Source organism: Jaculus jaculus, chromosome 5, assembly GCF_020740685.1.
Source record: "Jaculus jaculus isolate mJacJac1 chromosome 5, mJacJac1.mat.Y.cur, whole genome shotgun sequence".
Classification (NCBI taxonomy): Eukaryota; Metazoa; Chordata; class Mammalia; order Rodentia; family Dipodidae; genus Jaculus; species Jaculus jaculus.
The window spans coordinates 17,241,830-17,264,491 of NC_059106.1; the positions used below are offsets into that span (position 1 = coordinate 17,241,830).

The 22,662-nt window shown below is 38.9% G+C and overlaps 1 protein-coding gene across 6 annotated transcripts in view; it reads left to right on the top strand.

The window, feature by feature from the left end:
- Nckap5 (NCK associated protein 5) overlaps positions 1–22,662 on the top strand; it is a 1,019,391-nt gene that overhangs the window by 444,402 nt on the left and 552,327 nt on the right. For all 6 annotated transcript variants that reach the window (XM_004659647.2, XM_045151370.1, XM_045151371.1 and 3 more), the window contains one exon: positions 4,456–4,519. In XM_004659647.2, the coding sequence (XP_004659704.2) occupies positions 4,456–4,519 (64 nt within the window). The remainder of the gene's footprint in view (positions 1–4,455; positions 4,520–22,662) is intronic.

The following is a 22,662-nucleotide window of genomic DNA, read 5'->3' on the forward strand; positions in this document are numbered from 1 at the left end:
AGGTGTGGGAGTGTGCATGCACTTGTGAGCATGTGGAGACCAAATATGGATGCCGACTGTCTTTCTTGGTATCTCTGCACTTGATTTTTTGAGACAGATTCTCTCACTGGACCTGGAGCATACCTATTTGACTAGGCAACAAGCCCTGGGGATCCTTCTGTCTCTCCCTCATCATCACTCCCAGCTTTAACATGGGTTCTAGAGGTCCAAACTTAGAGCTCTGTGATTATGCAGCAAACACTTTAGAAACTTAGCCATCTCTCCAATGACCCCGTTTTAGTAAATTCCAAGTTAATTTACTTAATGATAAAACAAAGTCAATGTCACTGAAAAAGCTGAATCTAAATTCTAGCATTGTATATCTGGAGTGACATAGCTCCCCCCACCCGCGATTACAATATGTCACTGATTGTCATTGGCCTTGCTTTTGTCACTGATTCCAAACAAACTTTGCACATACCCTCCAGCTCTTGGTTTCTCCAAACACATAGGTAGTTTACATATGCTGCATTACATCTTTTCATGGAGTCACACTTTGGTGGCTACAGTCTCGAGTAGTGGAGTCTGGATATCTGCAGAGCTTTTGTCCAGTCCTGCAGTGTGAACAGAGGAGCAACATGAGTTCGTTAGTTTTTTTTTTTTTTGTTTGTTTGTTTTTTCCATATTGCATGGGCTTTCTTTAGTTTTCAGATGGTCATGTCTTTCCCTTTAATTGTTTTGGACTGATGCCTCCTATTGAGGAAGTATTTACAGATGAAATCAGTACAGAATTTGACAGCATAACAATGGTAAGCCCTCTATCCAGGAGTGTGGTCTATATGTGTCCTTGTTGGTTGTAGCTTATGATGTAACACTGTTGCAAGGCTTTTGTTAAGTTTTTTTTTTTCCCCTAGATATTTTGTTTTTGTAAAAAAAAAAAAAAAATTGCAGGGCTGGAAAGATGGCTTAGCTGTTAAGTGCTTGCCTATGAAGCCTAAGGACCCTGGTTTGAGGCTTGATTCCCCATGACCCACGTAAGCCAGATGCACAAGGGGGTGCATGTGTCTGGAGTTCATCTGCAGTGGCTGGAGGCCCTGACATGTCCATTTTCTCTCTGTCCATCTGTCACTCTTAAATAAATAAATAAATAAATAAATAAATAAATAAATAAATAAAATTTTTAAAATGATATTATAAAGAGATGGCTTTTAAATGTTATTTTCCAAACATTTGATGCTAGGATACAAGTGTGCACTTAGAGACTTGCATGGCAGTACAGGTTTGCAATTCTTGACACTCTGGAGGTGGGAGCATGAGGATCAGAATTTCAAAGACAAGCTCAGCTACACAGCAAACTTGAGGCCAGCCCAGGCTATGTGAGACCCTATCTCAAGAATCAACAAAAAGAGAGCAAGAGAGAGGAAAATAGGAAATTGAAAGAAGAAATAAAAGGAAAAAAATCAACAGTCTGCTTTTCTTTTATGAACATATGATTCTAATTAATGAATTTCACAGTGACACTTTTATATATGTATATTATATGCATTGATGGTGTCTACCCTCCCTCCTAGCCTCTCTTGCTCTTTGTCCTTGCACCCACTCCTTTCTTCTTCCCTAATGTCCCTCTTATACCTTTAGGTCATGCAGTGCTTGTCTTTGAGTGTGACTTAGTTCACTCAACAAGATCTCCAGCTCCATCTATTTTCATACAAATGCCAGGTTGATGTTCTTCCTTATGGCTATTATAGTATACAGTAAATTTTCTTCATTCATTCATATTATCTCTCTTGTGATTTTGCTAAATCCATGTAATAGCTGTAACTTTTTTCGTAAATTACTTAGAACTGTTTAGAAAATTATGCCATCTGCGAAGATGAAATTCTAGCTCTGCCTCTTCCTTTTTGATAGTCATGTCTTCTTTCTTTATCTTAGCAGATTAGAAACATTCTGCATCGTTACATTTTTAAATGGAATTATGCACTTACTTCCTCACCCACGTTTTTGATACTCCATACATTGTTTGATTGCCTGTAGATGGTTCCTTCCCAGTGCTTCAGAGGACTCCATTGCATGTCTATAGTGAAGTTCCCTTACCTTTTCTATTGTTAATGTGGGGTGCCTTTTGAGTTTGAAGTTCTTACAGACAATGCTTCTATGAACATTCTAGTTTGTGTGCTCTGCTGAACATCTGTGTGTATTTCTATTGAGTCAAGACTGCAGAACTAATTTGCTGAGCTATAAGTGTAGGGTATATTCTCCTGCTTTCTTTGACTTCATGTATTTACCATTCTTATCCCATTTTAATGGTTTCTGGGGAGAAGACACAAATGCGTACGCCTGATTTTCATATTAAATGAAAACATACTCCTATTCATCTCCTTCAGCTCATTGATTCCTGCATTTGTGTTTTATCCGTGCCTCAGAACTTCCGCCAGAACACGCATTAACTCTCTCCATGCTTGCTCCAGTAAGGGGCTGGTGATTTCTATCTCATGTCCTCTGTGTTGTCCTGTCTCATAGGGGCAAAATTACACAGGTCTTACCTGCCTTAGATCCCCTCACTTGTATCCTTTTAAATACTTATTCAGAAAAAAAAACTATTTTTCCCAGAAGCCTGATAGCCTTAAATCAAATGACAAACTAAGATTTTCTTTTTTAAATTTATATTTAGTCTGGGGTAGCCAGAGGCATTGCAAAGGCCTGGGCCTCCAGGAGGGAAGACTTCCTCTCACCCTTGTCCTGGTACTCAAGTGGTTTGCATTGTATTTTCACATAACTGACCCCGTGCAAAGGGTAGACTGAAGGATGAAATGTCACTCAATAGCTTCATATTTTGGATGAAATATTTTAAGGGAAATCCTTACAAACATTAAGATTTGGGGGTAACTGGATATCACTACTTTTATGTATGTCATCTGTTAACTCTTCAAAAAAATCATTGAAACGCTGTTCAAAATGCAGATATCTATCACTTTTCAAAGTATTCTTTAAGTTTCAGTGAACATTCAACATAATGAATGTGAATTCAGAGTTAGAAGGAAGATTCAAATGAATCCCTCTACTAAGTAACAATAATAATCTAATTTTTGTTTTCTTTTTTCCTCTTTGACATTCTTTCATATGTGTTGCTTTTTTCATCATCATTATTATTGACATATTTCATATGGATACATATTATGTTACCTTCTTTTCCCTCATTTTTGTCCCCATTCTGTTGGGTTCACATGTTTTCCCTATGGGGTAGTGGATTATGCATTTTGGGAGCAGTAGTCAAGTATTTTTGGGAGGAGGAAATGCCTCTGGGCGTGATGTGTTTTGTATTTTCTTGACCTTGAAAAGTGACCTATCAAGCTATTTTAGGCTTTGAAGCAAGTAAACAAAGCCTATGACATCCCTGCTCTGGATCAGTTCTTCAGTTTTTTTCCTCAGTTTTGTCATCTGTAGGATGGATATTTGTTGAGCTCAAGTGAGGCAGGTAAAATTCACAATATGGTGCATGTTGTTGTGAGGGGTGTTATGTGCAGTTCTGTATACACATATGTACATGTATGTGCAAACCTGTGGAGGGCAAAGGATAACCTGGGTGTCGTATCATTTATTGTGTGGCCATTGAAAAAGGATCTCTCATTGGTTTATAAGTTGCCAAGTAGACTGGACAGTGAGCCCATGGATCCTCCTGTTTCTGCTTCCACAGCTATAGGATTCTAAGTATGAGCCACCATGCATGGCTTCCAAATGACATTTCTGGAGATTGAAATCAGGTTTTCAAGCCAGCAAGTAAGCACTTTATTAACTGAGCTATTTTCTGTCCTCAATCTGGTGCATTTCATATAGCAAGCCTGTATGTGATTTTTCTACTATTTTTGGAATTATATAGTTACGTTACATTGGCTTTTTAAAATTCAGCATAGGTATAGATCAACCAAATGAATAACTAAAATATATAAGCAAAGTCAATACAGCGAGACAATCAAACTAGTTCAATCCTGGATGCTTAAGCTATTAATGATATACGTTAAATCGACTTAATAAAGCACAGATTAACTCAGCATTCAATATTTATTTGGTTATTATGAACAAAAAGGCAAACCATCTGTGTCATCACAGTAGATGGAGAGGCTCCAATCATGACCAATTGCTTTGAAAATTAACTGTGGCAGATGGAATCGGGTATGAGGGGCTGGAAAGATAGCACAGTGGTTAAAGGTGATTGATCGTCAAGATTTCTGGCCCGAGTTCAGTTCCCCAACTGCACATATAAAGCCAGATAAGTGTTCATTTGCAGCAGCAGGAGAACCAGGTAGGGAAAACACACAACCGCTACCCCCCATACACACAAATAAATAAAAATTTAAAATAAATTGAGGAAAGGGAAATGAACAGTTGCTTTGGAAACCCCATAAGATGCTTCATGGCTGTGTGGTGTCATTGCTACCTTGGGGATGATCATCCTAACAGGTGCATCTGTTTCTCCAGGGAGAAGTTGGCTGTGGCCAGACTGCAGCAGGAAGTTGCCCAAAGAACAAATGAAGGGGCCATGGTAAGTATTGCTTGTTTCCCTTCTTTCTAAACCTCTTGTCCCAAAGGCTGTGTGGCTTCAATGTCATTTTGTAATGCAAGGATGTCTATGAAAAGTGTTTATAACAAGTTTGCTGATATTTTTTGGGGAAATAACATATTTATCATGCCGTGTGTGTGTGTGTGTGTGTGTGTGTGTTTATGAGTATGTATGTATTTATGTATGTTTCCATGCATGTGGGCATACCTTTCTGTGAGTGAACATAAATATATTCACATGGTGGCCAGAGGTTGGCATCAAGTGTCTCTCAATCTCTCTCTACCTTGCTTTTTTGAAGTATGGTCTTTCACTAAGCTTCTAGCTTACCAATTAGGCTACACTAACTGCCCAGCAAGGCCCAGGGATCCTTCTGTTTCTGTCTCTCCAGTACTAACATTACAGGCATGTGCCACCATATCTGACATCTTTCCTGGCTTCTTGGGATAGAAATTCATGTCCCCATGTTTGCATAGCAAGACTACCCACTGAACCATCTTTCCAGCCCCCCTTATTGTGTGGTTTTGACAGCTCTGCACTGGATGGTTGGAGAGTTGGGTAAAAACAAGACTGTTTGGGTTTTGAAGAAAATTGCTCAGATAATCTAAGGGTTAGAAGCGCTACTCAGTGCTCAAACTTCCAGCTGTGAGTACAAAGTCTGTAAATGAGCAATCTTAGATTTTTAGGTAAGGACATTGCACCATAATTCAACCCTCACCATGGTTTGAAAGTAAACACCTAAGTGAAAAGATTACCAGGATGTTCGCTATCATAATGGCTTTTTATTCCTTTCTTCCTCTCTACTACTTGCAGTACATTTCTTGTTCTCCATTTCAGCTCCTGCTGTTTAGAAAACTGATGTTTTCTTGTATTTTGAATTATCCTAAAAATCGATCTGCTTGTTTTGGTCCATGGAGAGTTCATTTTATAGACTAGAGTCTTTGCTGAAGTATTTGCCTGTGTGCCCCCATAACTTCCACAGTTACTGTCTTGGGCACCCAGGGAGCTTCTCTGTGTGAATTAACTGCTGTTGCTACCTCTGAGAAGAAAATATAACACCACTCTTCTTTTCTTCTTAGGACAAAACACAGGCAGGTGTGAAATTTTTCCCAAGAAGAATCTGTTCTGTTTCAAAAGAGAAGAAACACATTTTTCAGCCCCTAAGGCTACTTCCATTTGATGTCATGAGAGTTCAGTGACAAGTCCACCCACTGGCGAGAGTAAGAAGTCTGTGGCTTATGCTGGCCTCTTGCTTCTCTCCGTGGGGAACACAAGGAGCTGAGGTGTGGGGCTGGATGTTGAGCACGCCTGTGAAGCACAGTGGCCTGCGGTCATGTCGTTTGTTTTGCTACCAGTCAGGATGGAGGGGAAACTTGAAAATGTTCTAAGCATTTGGGGAAACCACTCATGGGAATCTATGAGCAATGAAATGAAAACAGGTTGGATAAAAAGTAAAACAGTAGCTGACTAGGTTGCTGAACGTCTCCTGCCTGGGCTTCTCATTGAATGGGTGATAATCCCAGAGCATTCTTCTGTGCTTTGGTCTGCTAAAAGGATCTACACACCACACCATCACCTATTTGATAACTGACTGAGAAAGTGATAAGGTTTCTATGCCCAGCTTTCTGTTCTTGAAAAGGAAGTGGCTGGCATTAACAAGTCCATTAGCTCAGTGGATCGTACAAGTGAACATTTTCCTCTGTAGCTTTTGAACAGGCCTAGGAAGAATGAAGTTTCTTTTTCTCCGTGATATTGTACCTGTGTTGAAATAACCTCAGAACCTCAGGCAACAGTGTCCACTTTTATAATTCAGAAGTCCTTCTGGGGCTGGAGGGGTAGCTTAGTGGTTTTGCCTACAAAGCCAAAGGACCTAGGTTCAATTCTGTAGTACCCACTTTAGCCAAATGCACAAGGGGGCACATGCATCTGTAGTTCATTTGTGCTGGTTGGAGGTCCTGACATGCCCATTCTCTCTCTCTCTCTCACTCTTTTTCTGTCAAATTAATTAATTAATTAAAATAAAATAATTTTAAAGCCATTCTTCCAGCATGATGGAGATAATTGCCCACTGTAGAGAATACTCTGAAAACATAAGGGAAGATGGCAGGGTTTTCGAAAAGACTGGCTGTTTTAAAGTTAACAGCAGCGAGTCTATTTTTAAGGAATCTTCAGCAAATTGATTGATTTGACAGATATTGAGTCCCTGACACTGAGTAAATAATGGGCCCATAAATTCAGTTAGCCAAAGAGACAGACCTTCAACCAAATAAAATGTAAGATAGTGTCTGAGGATATATTCCAGTTGAAAGAGTGCTCGCCTAGCATGCATGAAGTCCTGGGTTCAAATCCCAGTACCACATAAACCAGGCATGATAGCATATACCTGTAATCCTAGAACTTGGGAGGTAGAGTTAGAAAGTTCACAAGTTTGAGGCTATCTGAAGGATCAGTGTTCTGAGCAGGTAACTCAGCAAATGCAAAAGCCTAGAATGTGTGACAGAAGGTCAGCTGGAGGCAGAAGGGGCGATTCCAGAGATAGGTAGAGGGGAAATCAGAAGTATGGTGGTATCCCCCTGGGGTTCCAGTTCACTCTCTCTGATAAGAGCACCTGAGCGAGGCACAGGCAAGTCCGTATTAATACTCTTCTAATCTACTTTCTTCCCATTCCATAAGATATCATATTGCAATTCCTGGGGGATGCTATTGCCCTTGATTTTTATTAGTTTCTTTGAATTATTCTCTCTTATTTTTTTCTCTTTGCCTATATCATAAAATTCTTTTGGGGTTTATTTAATTATATGATGTAGTTTCATATTATAATTTATTCCTTTTGTTTATTCTTAGTTTTGTTTCTTTGATTACTCAGGAACTCAGGTACCCTTTGTTGGCCTCAGAATGGCTTATTAGCTGTGAATCACCTTGAACTTCTGATTCATCCGCCTCCATCTCCCAAATGCTGAGACTACAAATATGTGTTTCCACACCTGGTTTATGCTGTGCTGGGATTTCTGACCCAGGACCTCATGCATGTTAGAAAAGCACTCTGCCAACTAAGCTACGTCTCCCACCCATCTATTTTTGAAATCCCGATTCTTTTAGAATCTGAGAGCTCATAAAAATCAAACATGCCATATGCCAGTCTGTGAATCTTTCTTCTTATTATAAGCATTCTTTTTTTTTTTTACTCAATTTCTATGACATCTATGGTAGAAATAAAAAGAAATTCACCACAACCCGGTCATATTATGTTCTTGAAAATTACTCTTTGCACTTTCCTGTTTATTTACACAAAAGGAAAAACTAAACGGAAAAATTTCTATAGAAAGTCTTGGTGAAAAGCAATGTAATTAAATTGAAGAAGATACTTCTTGTGAGAAATCATTAATATACCCATTATCATCAAAATTTTTCATTGCAAACTATGTCCATTTATAATATTTGGCCTTAAATAATACACCTCTTTACTTAAAAGAGAAGTGGGCTAAGGCGGTGGCTCAGTTGATAAAGAGCTTGAAGCTTAACTGTCAATACCTGAATTCAGATCTTGAGACCCCAGATAAAAGCCAAAAGCTATGGCAGGCTTTTGTAATCTCAGCATGCCTGCTTCAAGAGGGGATGCAGAAATGGGAGAACTTTCCAGAAGCTCATGAATGGAGATAAGAACAGCAACTAAAGACCCTGCCACAAATGAGGTGGAAGGTTAGAACTGACCCAAAAGTTATTCTCTGACCTCCATGCACGTGCTGTGGCATGCATGTGTCCACACACACACACACACACACACACACACACACACACACACACACGATGATAATAATAGTAAATTTATATGTTTATAAATATATGTTTATATATTTATATATATATATGGGCAGAAAGTCAGATAGACAAGAAGGAAGTGTTTTTAAACATTTGGAAATATAATCAAGGCAATAATTTTATAGACTTAACTCTCTGACCTGGAGGTCTTAGAAACATTACATAACAGCCAACCCTTTACCCAGTTTTCCACAATATTGATGTCTTGTTTAAGTGTGGAATAATTAACCTAACAAAGAGATTCATAACTGATATGTTACTGTTAACTAAACTGCAGATTTTATTATGATTTCACCAGTTTTTTCACTCATGACTCTTGTCTGATCTGGTAGTCAATGAAGGATTTGAAATTCATAAAAAAATATTCCTGGTGGTGACAGGAATGGACACATACATGGAAAGTGAACTGAACACATGTGGAATTTGAGCAGCCATGTGGGGTGAGGCAGGACTGAATTCAAATCCAGCCCTCTGTGTTGCCTTGGGAGTGATACTAGTTTTTGTCAGTTTGTGTCATTGTTCTAGTAAGGCAGGATTTATTTTAGGAAACTTTTCCAGCAAATTGGATATTTATTATTTGTTTTTGTAGTTCTTCTAGAAATCAACTATTATCATCGGTTTGCACAGTTGGCTTTAATTAACTTTTGCATAACTTTCTAAGTTCGCCTTCCTTTTGGGAGATTGTTTCAACATATGATGTGTCCTGCATTAATGCTTCAATGTACCATGGTCAATTCTTTCTTTAAGACTCCTGTGTTTTGTTGTGGGCAAGGAAGTTTCACCCTGCCTCCAGAGAATAAGGGTAGCCATTCTTGTTATCCTACAGAACTCTTAGAGTTTTTCTCTTTTTATATGTGGATCTTTGCAAATTATAGTGGGAAATATTTGGGCATGAGATTAAGGATGAGCAAGAATGATTTACTAAGATTGATAGTTAACTTTCCTACATCATTTATTACCCAGTGTAACCTTTGTTATCATCCTGATATTCCAAATGCCCATATCGGCCTAGGTCATTAATACAACTCTTGCCATTGAAATGAAAGTCCTTTTATAGAGACCGGTGCTATTAAAAGCAAGTGAGAGAAACAGCTACAAGTCAGTTTCTAAAGATAAGTTTGCATGTGGGTAATATAAACTTGTGCAGCCACTACAGGACTCTTGCTCCATCCTCCCCTGCAAAACAGAAAGGAACCATTTGGGGAATGAATAGGAACCAGCCAGAGTGAGACCCACAGCACTAACAGGGTAAAGGTGGAGAGAAATGAATGAGAACTAACTACAATGACACAAGTTCATGAAAAAGTGTCCCATTATTAAGACATTTTATAAGTGGAATACATTTGTCACAATTAATGAACCAATATGATGAAATATTAGTTTTGGTTTTCTGAAGCAGGGTGTCAGCACATAGCCCAGGCTGGCCTTGAATTCATGGTAATAGTATTACCTCATCCTCCTGGGTGCTGGGTTTACAGGCACGAACCTCAGTAAAAATATGGCTGTTAATAAACTTCACACTCCATTCAGATTTCTGACATTTTCTCTACTGCACTTTCCCTTTCCAAGATCTCCATGCAGCATACAAGCTACATTTGTTGCTCTGTCTCTGTCATCTTGGTTTGGGCATTATTTCAAACTATCCTTGTTTTTGATGCTTTTAATAGATTTGAGAATACTGAGTAGGTTTTATGACGTTTGTCTCCATGACATTCTCCTGATGTTTTTCTCATGATGAGATTAGAGTATGAGGAGACAGAATATACGTTGAAGTGCCATCTCTATAATCATAGCATATCAAGGATCTATACTACCAACATGACATTTCTTCATTGATATGAACCTTGATTCTTTGGCATGTAATCCAAGTGCTGGGGAGGGCAGGCAGACTGATCTCTGGTGCTTACTTACCAGATAGTCTAGCCTAATTGGTGAGCTCCAGGCCAATGAGAGATATTGTATTAAGAAGTGTGTGGATTTCCTAAATACAATATCGGAGTCTTTCTTCTGGCCTTCACATGCACACACATTCATACACACGTGGTGAAAATTAAATGAAAAAACTAATTCAGATAGATAGAATTGAGACCATGGGGAAAAGTGTAGATTCACTTGAAATGTAGGGACAAGCTAATCTGAAAATTTAAGTAATAAAATTGGTAACCTCAGTGGCCATAGCATGACAGTTGTGCTTGCTAGATATAAGACTCAATGGGTAGTCGATGCCTTGTGTATAATGCTACGTAAGAGGTCACACACCAGCAGAATGATTTGCAAGTCCATGATGCTAAACACTGTTTCTACTTTCTGTGGGGTGAGTATTCTACATCTAAAATGCTTGTGATCAGAAATGGTTCAGACTTTAGATTGTCTGGGATTTTGGATTGTTTGTATACATTTTATTGGTTGAACATCCCTAAATTCAAGTATCCTAAATACTCCAAAACCCCAAATGTTTTGAATATCTTTGGTACTCATTTTGGGTCTCATGGCAGTTTGCATTTTAGATTAGGATTGTTCAACCTATATTGGATTAAGATGCATTTCAAAGACTTTGAGTTGAAAGAAAATATTGTTGTCCTTATTTTATTATAATTACATTATGCTCACTGACCCAGTGCTTTTGATAAGGTGTAAACAGCTATGCAGCCCTAAATGAGTGATCTAATATAAATCCAGGGTAAGTGCTTGCATACCCATTTTGGATTGTAAGCACTGCCATTATCTTTCATTGGTTTGGTGGGAGGAGTTATAGAAAGGTTGTCATTTCTTTACCTGAGTGCATACTGAAATCATGTGTATATATCATGTATGTGTGTATTCATTTAAAACCACATATTTAATAGTAGTATATTCACTGCCAAACTTTCCCCTTGGAGATGTAATTACAAACTCAATTTGTAGGTACAAAGTCCTCAGCATGCTTAATTTCCCTCTAAAATATGTTGACATTTTAAAGAAATCATCTTCTTAGCATAATTTGAAACTCAATCATAAATATCCTTTTTCAAAGACATCCAAATGACACATGAACTATACGTAACAAGCTAACTTCTGTTCATTTATTCCTCCAAAAATGTTTATAATTTTCACAAAATTTTAACTGTCAATCACTATGACACACTGAATTTTGAAAATAAGTGAAAGTGTCTTTATGCAAAAATTACATGTGGAACATCACTAATTTGAAATCTAAAAAGCTCCAAAAATCCAAAACGTCAAGTAAAATTTCATATCTGACCTGTTAGGTTTTAGGAAAAATGAAGGAATACTAAAAATTTAGAATAAAATTGCCCCCAGGGTATTTGTATAAAGAGTAAAGGAAACATAAATAAAATTCATGCTTAGACTTGGGTCCCAAAGCCAATTGTATATGCAATTTAATTGTATGTGCAATTAAAAAAAAACGAATGAAATCTGGAATCTAAAGCACTTCTGTTCCCAAAAATTTTGGGATAAGGAGCACTTATTCTGTGTGATCAACCACTCTTCCTCTGGAAATCTTAAAGTCTAATTTGTCTAGTATTAATGTATGTATCCTAATATCTGTTTGATCAAGTTTTGCATGATAAATCTTTTTGTATACTCTTACTTTTAACCTAAGTATGTTGTTAGAATTAAATTGAGTTTTCAGTACCTAGATCATGATTTTAAATCCAGTTTACAAATGTTTTATTTTGTTTTATAATTGAAGTATGGAAACCATTGGTTATTGGGGATTATTATTGCTTTATTGCTTATGTCTGCCAGGTTGTTTTTTTCTATCTTTTGTACCCTTTTTTTGCTTCATAGTTTTTTTGCTGTTGCTTTTCCAGTGGTTATTGAAATGGGTTTTATAACTCTTTTTCATTTATTTCTTGTTTTTTATTTTTGAAAAAAAATATTGTTTTCTATTTTTTCTACCCATATTTTTGCTTCATGGTTTTCCCTGTTGCTTTCCCATTGGTTATTGAGACAGGTTTAAAACTTTTTTTTCATTTATTTATAGTGTTTTTTTTTTTTTTTTTCTTTTTGAGTTTGTCTGTTTGGATATTTTCCGGTGGTTCTTCTAAGTATAACATTGCATGTATATGACTCATCAGCTTGTACTTCAAGTGAAGTACAGACTTCTCTCTCCTTGAGCCCTGGTGCCTTCCCTGTTTATTATACAAATGTCTTCATTTCCTCTATGCACTTTGAAACCATATCATAAATGTTAGAACTTTCTCTTCAGCTGTCAAACAATTTATAAACCACAGAGGAAAATTTCATGTAGTCATTTATGTTCTCTCTTTCTTCCTGATGTTCCAAGATATTCTTTCACATGTGCGTCTCAATAACAGGTTTTAGCTGTGTGTGTGTGTGTGTGTGTGTGTGTGTGTGTAGGATAAGCATGATGTGAAGTATGTGTGGCATATGTATATGTATGTGCAGATGTGAGGTGCCAATATACACCAATACGGAGGCCAGATAAGAATTTGGGGCATCCTCTGTGTGTTCCTCTGCATATATTCATGGGATGGAGTCTTTGCCTCAGACCAGAGCTGCTGTCATTCTAGGCCAGGCACTGGGGGATTGAACTCAGACAGTCTTAGGCCTTCTCTAGTCAGTGAGCTTAGTGGTAAGTGCTTTACCCGCTAAGCCACCTCTCCAGCCCCACTTTCTATTTTTTTGAGACAAGAAATCATGTAAGGTGGGCTAGCCTCAAACTGTGTAGCTGAGGGTAGCTTTCAGCTGGCCTTGGCCCATTCTCCTGAGTGCTAGGATCACAGGTGTGCGTCACTATTTCCTTAGTAAAGTGTTGACTTTTGCTGTACATTTTTAAAGAATAAAGCATGGTTTTGAAATTTTTAAAAAAAAAATCATACAAGTATACATTGTGCATTCTACATTTTCCTGTCATACTTCATATCCTTTCTTTTCCAATAGACCCCTTTGTTTCCCTTGACAGTTTAACTTCTGTTTCCATGTTATATGCCCATGCATGGTTTTATGTATCTATATCAAATATAGAAACTACAAATGACAGAATACATATGCCATAGTTACTTTCTCATTACTGTAATAAATCACCTCACCCAAAGCAGAAAAATGGGAGGAACAGGTTTTGACTTTGGCTTGCAGTCTCAAGGGGAAGCTTCATGATGGTAGCTGGTAGGGGAAATCACGGCATGAGCGGAGGTTGGACATCACTCCTGCCAGAGCAGGTGGAAAATACCAACAGGAGAGTGTGCCCAGCCTTAGTAAAGGTGACCTGGGTATAACGCCCCTAAGCTTACACCCAAACTCATACCTCCACCAGGCAGGTGCCACCTCCCAAAATGCCATCATCTGGGGACCAAGCATTCAAAACAGCAATTTATTGATATCTCTGATTCAAACCACCACAACATATACTATTTGCCTTTCTGAGTGTGATTTACTTCACTTAATATGACTATCTCCAGTTATACTCATTTCCCTGCAAATAATATAGCTTCTTTCTTCTTTATGGCTGAATTCCATCCATTATAAGTATTGCAGACATAAACCACATCATCTATCCCTGTGTTATTGCACACGTAAGCTGGCTCCATAAGTTAGTTGTGTGTAGCGCTGCAGTAAACTTAGAAGTATCTCTGTGATATGCTGATTTGGAGCCCTTCGTGTCAGTACCCAGGGGGCACGTACCTGGAAGTTTTCTTTCTGTGAAGCTTCAATACTGTTTTCCGTAAAGACATTGCCTTACAGTCCCACTAACAATGTGCGTGGATTTGCATGTGCGAATGTACTTGTGCCCGTAGGTGTGCAAGCATGTGCCATAGTACACGTGTGGAGGTCCGGCATTGGCTACTAGTCCTTAACTCCGTGCTGTGTGCAGAAAAGCCTCTCGCTGAGCACCAGTGGATGTACCGTGCTGTCTGACCCTTGAGCTTCTGAGCAGTCCTGTCTCCACCTTCCCTCAGGAGGCAGGCATGCTGCGGCTGTGGGCACTTCTGCTGCAGCATTTCCCTCTGTGTGAGTCCTGGGGGTCTGAACTTAGGTCCTCTTACTGGGACTTGGTAAGCCATCAAACTCCATCAACTGAGCCATCTCCCCAGCTCTCTTCCTCTTTGTCCTTTGGTTAGTTCTTGAGCTCTCCATGCTGCTGTTTTGAAGAGCTCTGAGATATGACTGAGAGACACTGGTTCTTCCCACACCTCCCAGAGGTTCTGATCATTTGTTTTGTGCCTTCTATTTTCTCTTTGTGGTCAGATTGTCTGTTTTCTATTCAACATTAAAATCACTGGTCCTTTCTTCCTCCCTCCATTCTGCTCTTGAGCTCATCTGTTTCCATCTATATTTCATCTATTAAACTTTTCAGTACATTTCCATTTATTTTTTACTTATGTCTTTAGTTTTTTTTTGCTCAGTATTTTTTTTTGCTATTAAGAATTTCTGATTTTCACTGAATTATGAACAAAATTGCTCACTGAAGCATTTGTGTCATAAGCACGCTAATACCCTTTGCCAGATAGTCATAAACTCTGTCGTCATCTCATCTTGTTTCTCATTTATTTACTATCTTAGTACCTATGATGAAAGATTTGTACTTCTGTTGGCATCTGGACCTTTTGTATGTGACTTTAGCAGTCTTTATTTCCTTCCTCCCTTTGTCCCTCCATTCCTTCCTTTCCTCTCTCCCCCTCCCTCCCACCCTTCTTCTTTCCTTCTTTCCTTCCCTTCTTTCTTCCCTTCCTTCCTTCCTTCCTTCCTTTCTTTCTTTCTTTCTTTCTTTCTTTCTTTCTTTCTTTCTTTCTTTCTTTCTTTCTTTCTTTCTTTCTTCTTTCTCTTTCCTCTGTTTGTGTCAGAGGTGCTGCAAATCCTGATCACACATATCCTCCTCCATCACTTTCTCTTTATTTCCCTGAGACAGAATCTTACACTGAACCTTGGGCTTCCCTTGTGTTTTCAGTTAGGCTAGCCAGGGACCCCCAGGGATCCTCTTCTCTGTGCTTGCCTAAGCTCTAGGGTTACAGCATTCACAGCCACACCCGGCTGTCTGCATGGGTGCTAGAGATTGAACTGAGGTCCTCATGCTTGTTCAGACCAGCTCTTATCCTAACACCCCCCAAGCCCTCTAGCTTCAGAATTTAAATCTTCTGCTTCTGTCTTCTATTGACTGCTTCTTGGGAAGAGGAGGATTTGCTGGTTTGGAGGGCTAGTCCAGGTTCTCAGCAGTTTCATAATATTGAGATAATTTTTTCATAACTGATAAGCAGAACCTGCAATTTCACCTTCTTTTGGACCCCTTTATGAGCTCCTTGGATGGGAAGGAAGGGACAGCTGCTACTGTAACCCATATCCTCCCCCCACCAACATGAGTGTACATGGAGACCGAGAAGTGGCAAACATCCCCTCTATCCATCAACCATCCTATGCCATCATCCCAAATTTATGGGTGAGATGGTAGCTTTCCAGTGCAAGATTATAGGTAGATATCTTGTCTCCCCTATCACAATGTGGAACATGGGTAGAATCTCATGATGCTCCCAATCAGGTGTCAAAGTTCTAGCTCCCCACATGGCTTTTAAAAAATAAAAACACAATTTGTATGGATATGTCATGTGTTGGTGCAGTCTTTTCCTTCCTCCCTGCCCTCACACTGCTGGGCCCTGCTTAGTGGGGTTACTGTATTCCCCATGGGGTTGTGGGTTATGTGTTATGGGAGCATCAGTCAGGTATTGGTGGAAGGCAATGCCTGTGGGCATGGTGTATTAATGTGTGGCTCTTACAATCCTGCCCTGTCTTTTACAAAATTTCCTGAACCTAGGGTGGATGTGTTTTAATTCTACTTCAGTGATGAGCTCTTAGGAGCCTCTGGATCTCTGCTTTGCTAAGTGTTGAGTGTCCTCAGCATCTGTCTTCTCCCTGGTGCTGATTGTCAGGCTCATCATGGAAGCAGCGCTCTTGCTCCTTTCCTCAGTTCCTTTGTGGTTTCACTTGGGCCTTGGCTGAAATGTGAGAGGTGGTTTCTCTGCTCAGGTCTCTCCACCATTTAGTAAAGGAAAACAGTTTCTTCAATAGAGAGTGAAGTCAGCATAGGTTAAATGGGATACACATTATTAATTTAGGGAGATTTTGATGGATGTAGCCTCTCTTTTAGCCAAAACCTAGTGGGAGCTTGACTGTGGAGAGCATACTTTTGCATAAGAAGGGAGGTGTACACAAGAACCTCCCAGGCACCAATAGAGAGACCTGACTGATAGATTTTCACATACTCTGAAAGGAGCCAAACATGTTGGGAGCTATTGGGAGATGGCATACACAATAAGAAAAAAGAGAGCATGTGTTTGTTTCCGATTTGTGTGTGGTGTGTGTATATGTATGTACATGCATTCATGTGTGTGCGTGCGTGTGTGTGTGTCTGTCATCCAGAGATTAATGTCAAGTGCCCTCCTCAGTCACTTTCTACCTTATTCTGTGAGATGGAGTGTCTCCCTAAATCTAGAGCTCACCAATTCTGCTTGACTAGCTAGCCAGTAAGCTTGATGTATTCACTCTCTTCAATTACCCAACAATGGGGCTCCTGTCACTACACCCAACATTTTACATGGGTGCTGGGGAATCTGCACAGCAAGTACATCCTGCAATGAACTGTCTCCCCAGCCTTCTGTTTGGGTGTGAACGTGGCTGGCACTGGTGAAACTTTCCATTCTGAGAACACCTGTGTGGTTAAGAGGTTAAAGAGAGGCTGGGGCTGGCTGCACATGAGTGACATGAGGAGTGCGTTCTTCACACTCCCCCATCTCCATTCATCTTCGCAGTTTGATTCAGTTGCTTCCAGAACAGGGAATGTGATTAAAGCTCTGTTTCCTGGCACACAGTGTTATTTTCTTTTCTTTGCTTTCCATGGCAATGAACCCTGCAGGGCCCAAGCCATTGTGAACCTAACCAAACACTGTGATTGTGGGGAGGCGGGAATCTGGCCCATGATGGAAGCTTCTGGTATCACATGCGTAGAATTCAAAAGCCTCCTGTGTTGTTAAAATTCTTAGGATGTTACCTTTGGTAGTTTGAAACTTAAATTATCTGTACCATGCATCACTTAGTTTAAAACTACAAATTTGAGGTAGCATATTTGTACTGAGCCATTTTGGTTTTCTATTAAGAATAATGATTTCTTAACACCTTTGGTAATGGGGCCTATGTAATTCTGTGATTTTAGTTCAAGGAAGAACTAATTTTAGTATAGTGTCTATATAGACCTAAGGTCATTTGAATCTAGCATGTATACTTCAGAACCCTGAAGTTGGATGTGGGATAGGGAATGAATATCAAGAATGAACAAAGAGATAATTGCTACACAGTGAGGAAGAGGGCTATTGCAAAGAGAGTTACCCTCACATTTAAGCTAGGCATGGCTTATAGATTTTAAAAGTTTGTTCACACACACACACACATATACATACATGCACACACGCACATACACACACATATATACATATATATGTGTACACATATATATTCATGACTTTTACACAGATGTATATGGTGTAATAGAATACAAAATGTATTAAGAATGAATCCATGGCTCCATTGTTTATCAAATATTTGCTATGAAAAGGACACAGAAGAAAAAAAAAAGCTTCTATCACATGTATATGTTAAAATATTGGGACTTCTTGTGATGCAATTATCATGTTTACTTAAAGTGTAAGAGTTAATATTAACTAAAGGGATAAGAATGACATTATGTCCAAGAAAATTAAAAAAAAACCACAAATGTGTATGTGTGTAAACTTTAATGCACATACAGTTAGAAAAGATATACACTATCTCAAAGGCCCTTCTAAGTGATGTTCACATTAATAAACAGGGAGTCCATCTGTTACTTTCTGTTCCTAACAAAAGGGGGGAAAAAAGAGATCATTTTGATCAATGTCTTTTGAATTCTTAGACTTGGTATCAAATAAATCACAGTTTTATGCCAACCCATTTATAGGGGTTAAAATGATATAATGTGGCTTTTTATGATAATATGGGTTTCACTTGCTGAGCGCCTGAGACTTTGATTTGCCATATTACCTGCTGTGGCTTAAGTGATGCAAAATAATTATTAGGTCTTCCTTGTAGCTCTGGCCTATTCCACACCTGTACCCTTTTGTTGGAAGCCCAACAGGGATGCTAGATGTAAGGTCCTCACTGAATAGACATCCTTTCTGAGCAGTTCTCCAACCCATGATTGATTTATGGATGTATCAACTTCTTTGTTAGTGTGTAAACCCCTAATTAATTTAATGCCTTCTGGAGGGAAATTAAACCATTGGTTAGGATTTTTAACACTCAGATGGTCATAATAATGGCAAAGCCAGTCCTACAAATGGATTTACCATGGTCACTGGTGCTCTTGCTTTGCAGTGAGGGCTGGTATATGGAGCTGGGAGGACACCCTCAAATAAAGAATGGGCTGTCAAGGAATGAGCCCATTTTTTTCTGCTAACCCAATTAGGCTTATTATTTGTATTCTAGCTTCCCATCTGCGGGAGTGAGAGTGGAAGTCAGAGACAGACATGGGGTAAAAGAGATAGAAGGAGGGTAAGAACAAAATCTATATGGGTGGCATAAACATCTTATTAAATATTTCCTTCCAACTGGTAACTCCAAGGTAAATATCTGGTCCTGGAGTTAGGAAGAGACTTGAACCCTTTATAAGATACTTCTGCATACAAATGGATTAGAGATGACCACTTAAAATCATGACCATGAATTTATAGTACTTTCAATTTTTGTGAGTAGCTAACCCTAATAATATTAGGATCTTAAATGTAATAAGGAAACTACTTAAGTACCAGAAGGAAATAAAGATGAATTTCATTTTTACTCTAGTATACATGCAGTAAAGGGTGGGTGTATTTCATGCAAAAATTGAAGTTTCTTTGCATGAAGAAATATGTAAAACTAAAAGAAACCTGACAAAATCTATGAAAAAAATATTTGCAACATTTATCACAAAAAGGACTAATATCCCTATCATAGTAATAGAAAAAAAAACATTAAAAATTGAAGATAATGGCTGGAGAGATAGCTTAGCAGTTAAGGTACATGCTTGCAAATCCTAAGGGACCATGTTCGATTCTCCAGTACCCATGTAAGCCAGATGCACAAGGTGGTGCATGTATCTGGAGTTTGTTTGCAGTGTCTAGAAACATTCTCTAATTCTTTCTCTCTCTCTCTCTCATCTGCCTCTCTCTCTCTAATAAATAAATAAAATATTAAAAAATATTTCAGATCAAGAGCTGAAGAGTTGGCTCAGTGGGAAAAGTGTTTGCTATGCAAGTGTGGATACCTGAGTTTAGATCTCCAGAACACACATAAAGCACAGCACAGTGACACATGTCTGCAGTCCTCATGCTTCTACAGTGAGATGAGGGACAAAGACAGGCAGATCCTCAAAGCTTGTAGACCAGCTAGTCTGGCATTGTCAGTGATGAGCAGCAAGAAACCCTTCCCTTAAGCAAGGTACAATGCCAGGACTAACCCTTGGGGTTGTCCTTTGACTCCTCACGTGCCCCATAGCATGTGTACGCCTGCACTCGCATGTGAAGACACACGTGCATGCACACACAAAGACAATAGCAAAAGAGAAATTTTAAAATTGAAGATCAAGCAGGTAAAATCAAAGTAAATGAAAGCAGAAAAGAGTATTGCATAGACAGTTCATAAAAATAATATAACGTAAACCCTGAGGAAATGAAAAGGCATCCAAGCTCAGCCGTAATTAGGAGATTGGACTGGGAAACTGCTTATCACTTATCATATTAATAAAACTTAGGCAATGCCGTAAAAACTTCTATCTTTAAAGTTGTGCAGTGGCAGCAGACGCTCCTCCATAGCTGATAGCAATAAAAATCAGCTGCATTTTTTTTCAGGGAAATTTCCTAATATTTAACAACTTAAACAAGACGCTTGCTTTGAGATGTTGAGTTCTGGTTTTAGAAAATACCCTGATGATACACTTATACAAAGTACGTGTGCCTAAGGTTGTTCACTGTGGTTTTCTGATGATTGTACAGCATTGGTTAGTTGTGCTGCCCACTCTACCCTGCTTCCCTTGTATGCTACGCTTGCTTTCAAACCCAGGGCCTTGCGAAGTCTAGGCCAGTGCCCTGTTACTGAGCTACATGCCCAGCCCCCCACAGTTAGTTTAGTAGTATACCAAAGTTAATCATGTGAAATTTTTATTCACTGTGTGTAAAACGATGCCGTTGTTCTGTCTTCTTCATTAACTTAATCTTTTCTGCTTCTCAAATTGCTGGACTGTCAATGGCAACTGCTCTGACGTCCTTTTGGCAAATCAGTCACATGGTAGACATTGTTAAAACCAGAGATAGACAGCATTTAATACAGTCAAATCAAATTTTATTTAGGATTGACTAAAGTATATAGAATGAGGCATATGGACAACCGGGCTCAATTTTGACTGTCACAAGGAAAATTGAAGGTGGAGAGCTAAAGTGCAAGGGTAAGGGGGAGATTGTTAGTCTGGTTGAACTGAGTAATCAGAATTCACCTGGGAAAGATGGATGGCCAGGTGCCCCAACAGGTATGGCGAATGTTTAAGTACTTAGGGCAAGGATTCTGTCTCAGCTGGTTTGACAGCATTCTTCTTAAAACTGAACAATGAAGAAATGAAGATAAAAGTTGAAAAGTAGCTGGGCATGGTGGCGCTTGCCTTTAATCCCAGCACTCGGGAGGCAGAGGTAGGAGGATTGCCATGAGTTCAAGGCCACCCTGAGATGACAGAGTTACTTCCAGGTCAGCCTGGACCAGAGTGAGACTCTACCTTGAAAAACAAAAACAAAAACAAAAAAAAAAACCAAACAAACAAACAAACAAAAAAGTTGAAGTCAGGGCTTAGTTGACAAGAGAATTGGAGTAGCTTAAGTAAGGTCTAGTCATGGTGAAACTCTATGTCAATACAAAGGACAATATTTCTAAATCCATTTCTTTTCTTCCAGCTCCCCCCAGAGTTGCAATATACCTATTTATATGAAAGGATTAAAATTGTGATCACCCCCAAGCTGCCTGTGGCAATCTGTCACTCCAACTTTCTGCCATCCCCAAATCTAGAAGGTTTATCGAATCTGTACTGTTCTCAGACCAAACACATGGTCTAATCTGGTTGCTGCCAGGGTGATGATGTAGCCTCTGCCCTCCTGAACTTGAACTCCCTGCAGGGCAGCACAATGCATACTTCCTATGCTGACGCCTCTTCATAAAGATGCAACAAATGTGGTCCACAGCCTCCAGCAAGTGGCAGGATTTATGGTGCAGAAACATTGGGGTCATTGGAGTGAATGTAATTTAGCAATCAATGAAGTGTTAAGAGACAAAATGTGGGAGTCAAAATAGGCTCCTCTGTTTGGACTGTTAGGGATATTTTTATTTGTTTTACTTTGTTCTATGTTTAACCATTTCTTGGGTCTCTATAGTCTTCAGTCTATTAGAATTTATCTATAAAGTGACATATATGTGCACCACTGATAGATAAATTTGTTTGAGTTTTGAAATTTATGTAAAATAAATATTGTTGGGATCACTCTTACGATTGTCTATATTTTTAATTAATGAAAAATAGTTACACAAATAGGGCTCGAGTCTTTATTTCAAAAGCATCTTCAAAATGTCCATTATAGATATATGACAGATTAAAAAATGTGCCTAGTGTTTGTGAGTACCTCTCCATGCATGTGGAAATCAGAGGACAACATCAGATAACTGTCCTCAACTTCTACCTTGTTTGAGCCAGAATCTCTCTTTGTTCATTGCTGTGTGTACTAAGCTAGCGGACACTGTAAACTTCCAGATGATTCTCTTGTCTCTACTTCTTTACCACCAAGGGTGCACAGAGATTGCAGTTGTTAGCCCTGCAGTGTTCTGCTTTATGGAGTTTGGGGGGATCCAAAATCAGGTACTCAGGTTTAGGCAGCAAGTACTTTATCCCCAGCTTCATTTTAGTGGTGTAATTTTTAATTCAGGAAGAATCATGATATTGCAGAGGCATTTTGTTATACTATACTTACTTAGTGCCACTAAGAATTTTGTTAATTGTAACATTCAAATTAACATTCATTTCTCTCAGTCCATTTATCCATGGAAATATTTATTGGAATGAATTTGTGAAGCCCAGTGTTCAAAAGACTATGTCTTATCATTTAACGAACTTGATTTTCAACCTCAATGTTTATGTATCACATAGCTCTTGGAGAATACCATGATTAAGCTTTTCCCCTGAATGAGTGATATTTTTTTTCTCCTATCCCTCTCTTGTTGCTGCATTTTTTTCATGATTTTTCACCGTTTAGCCT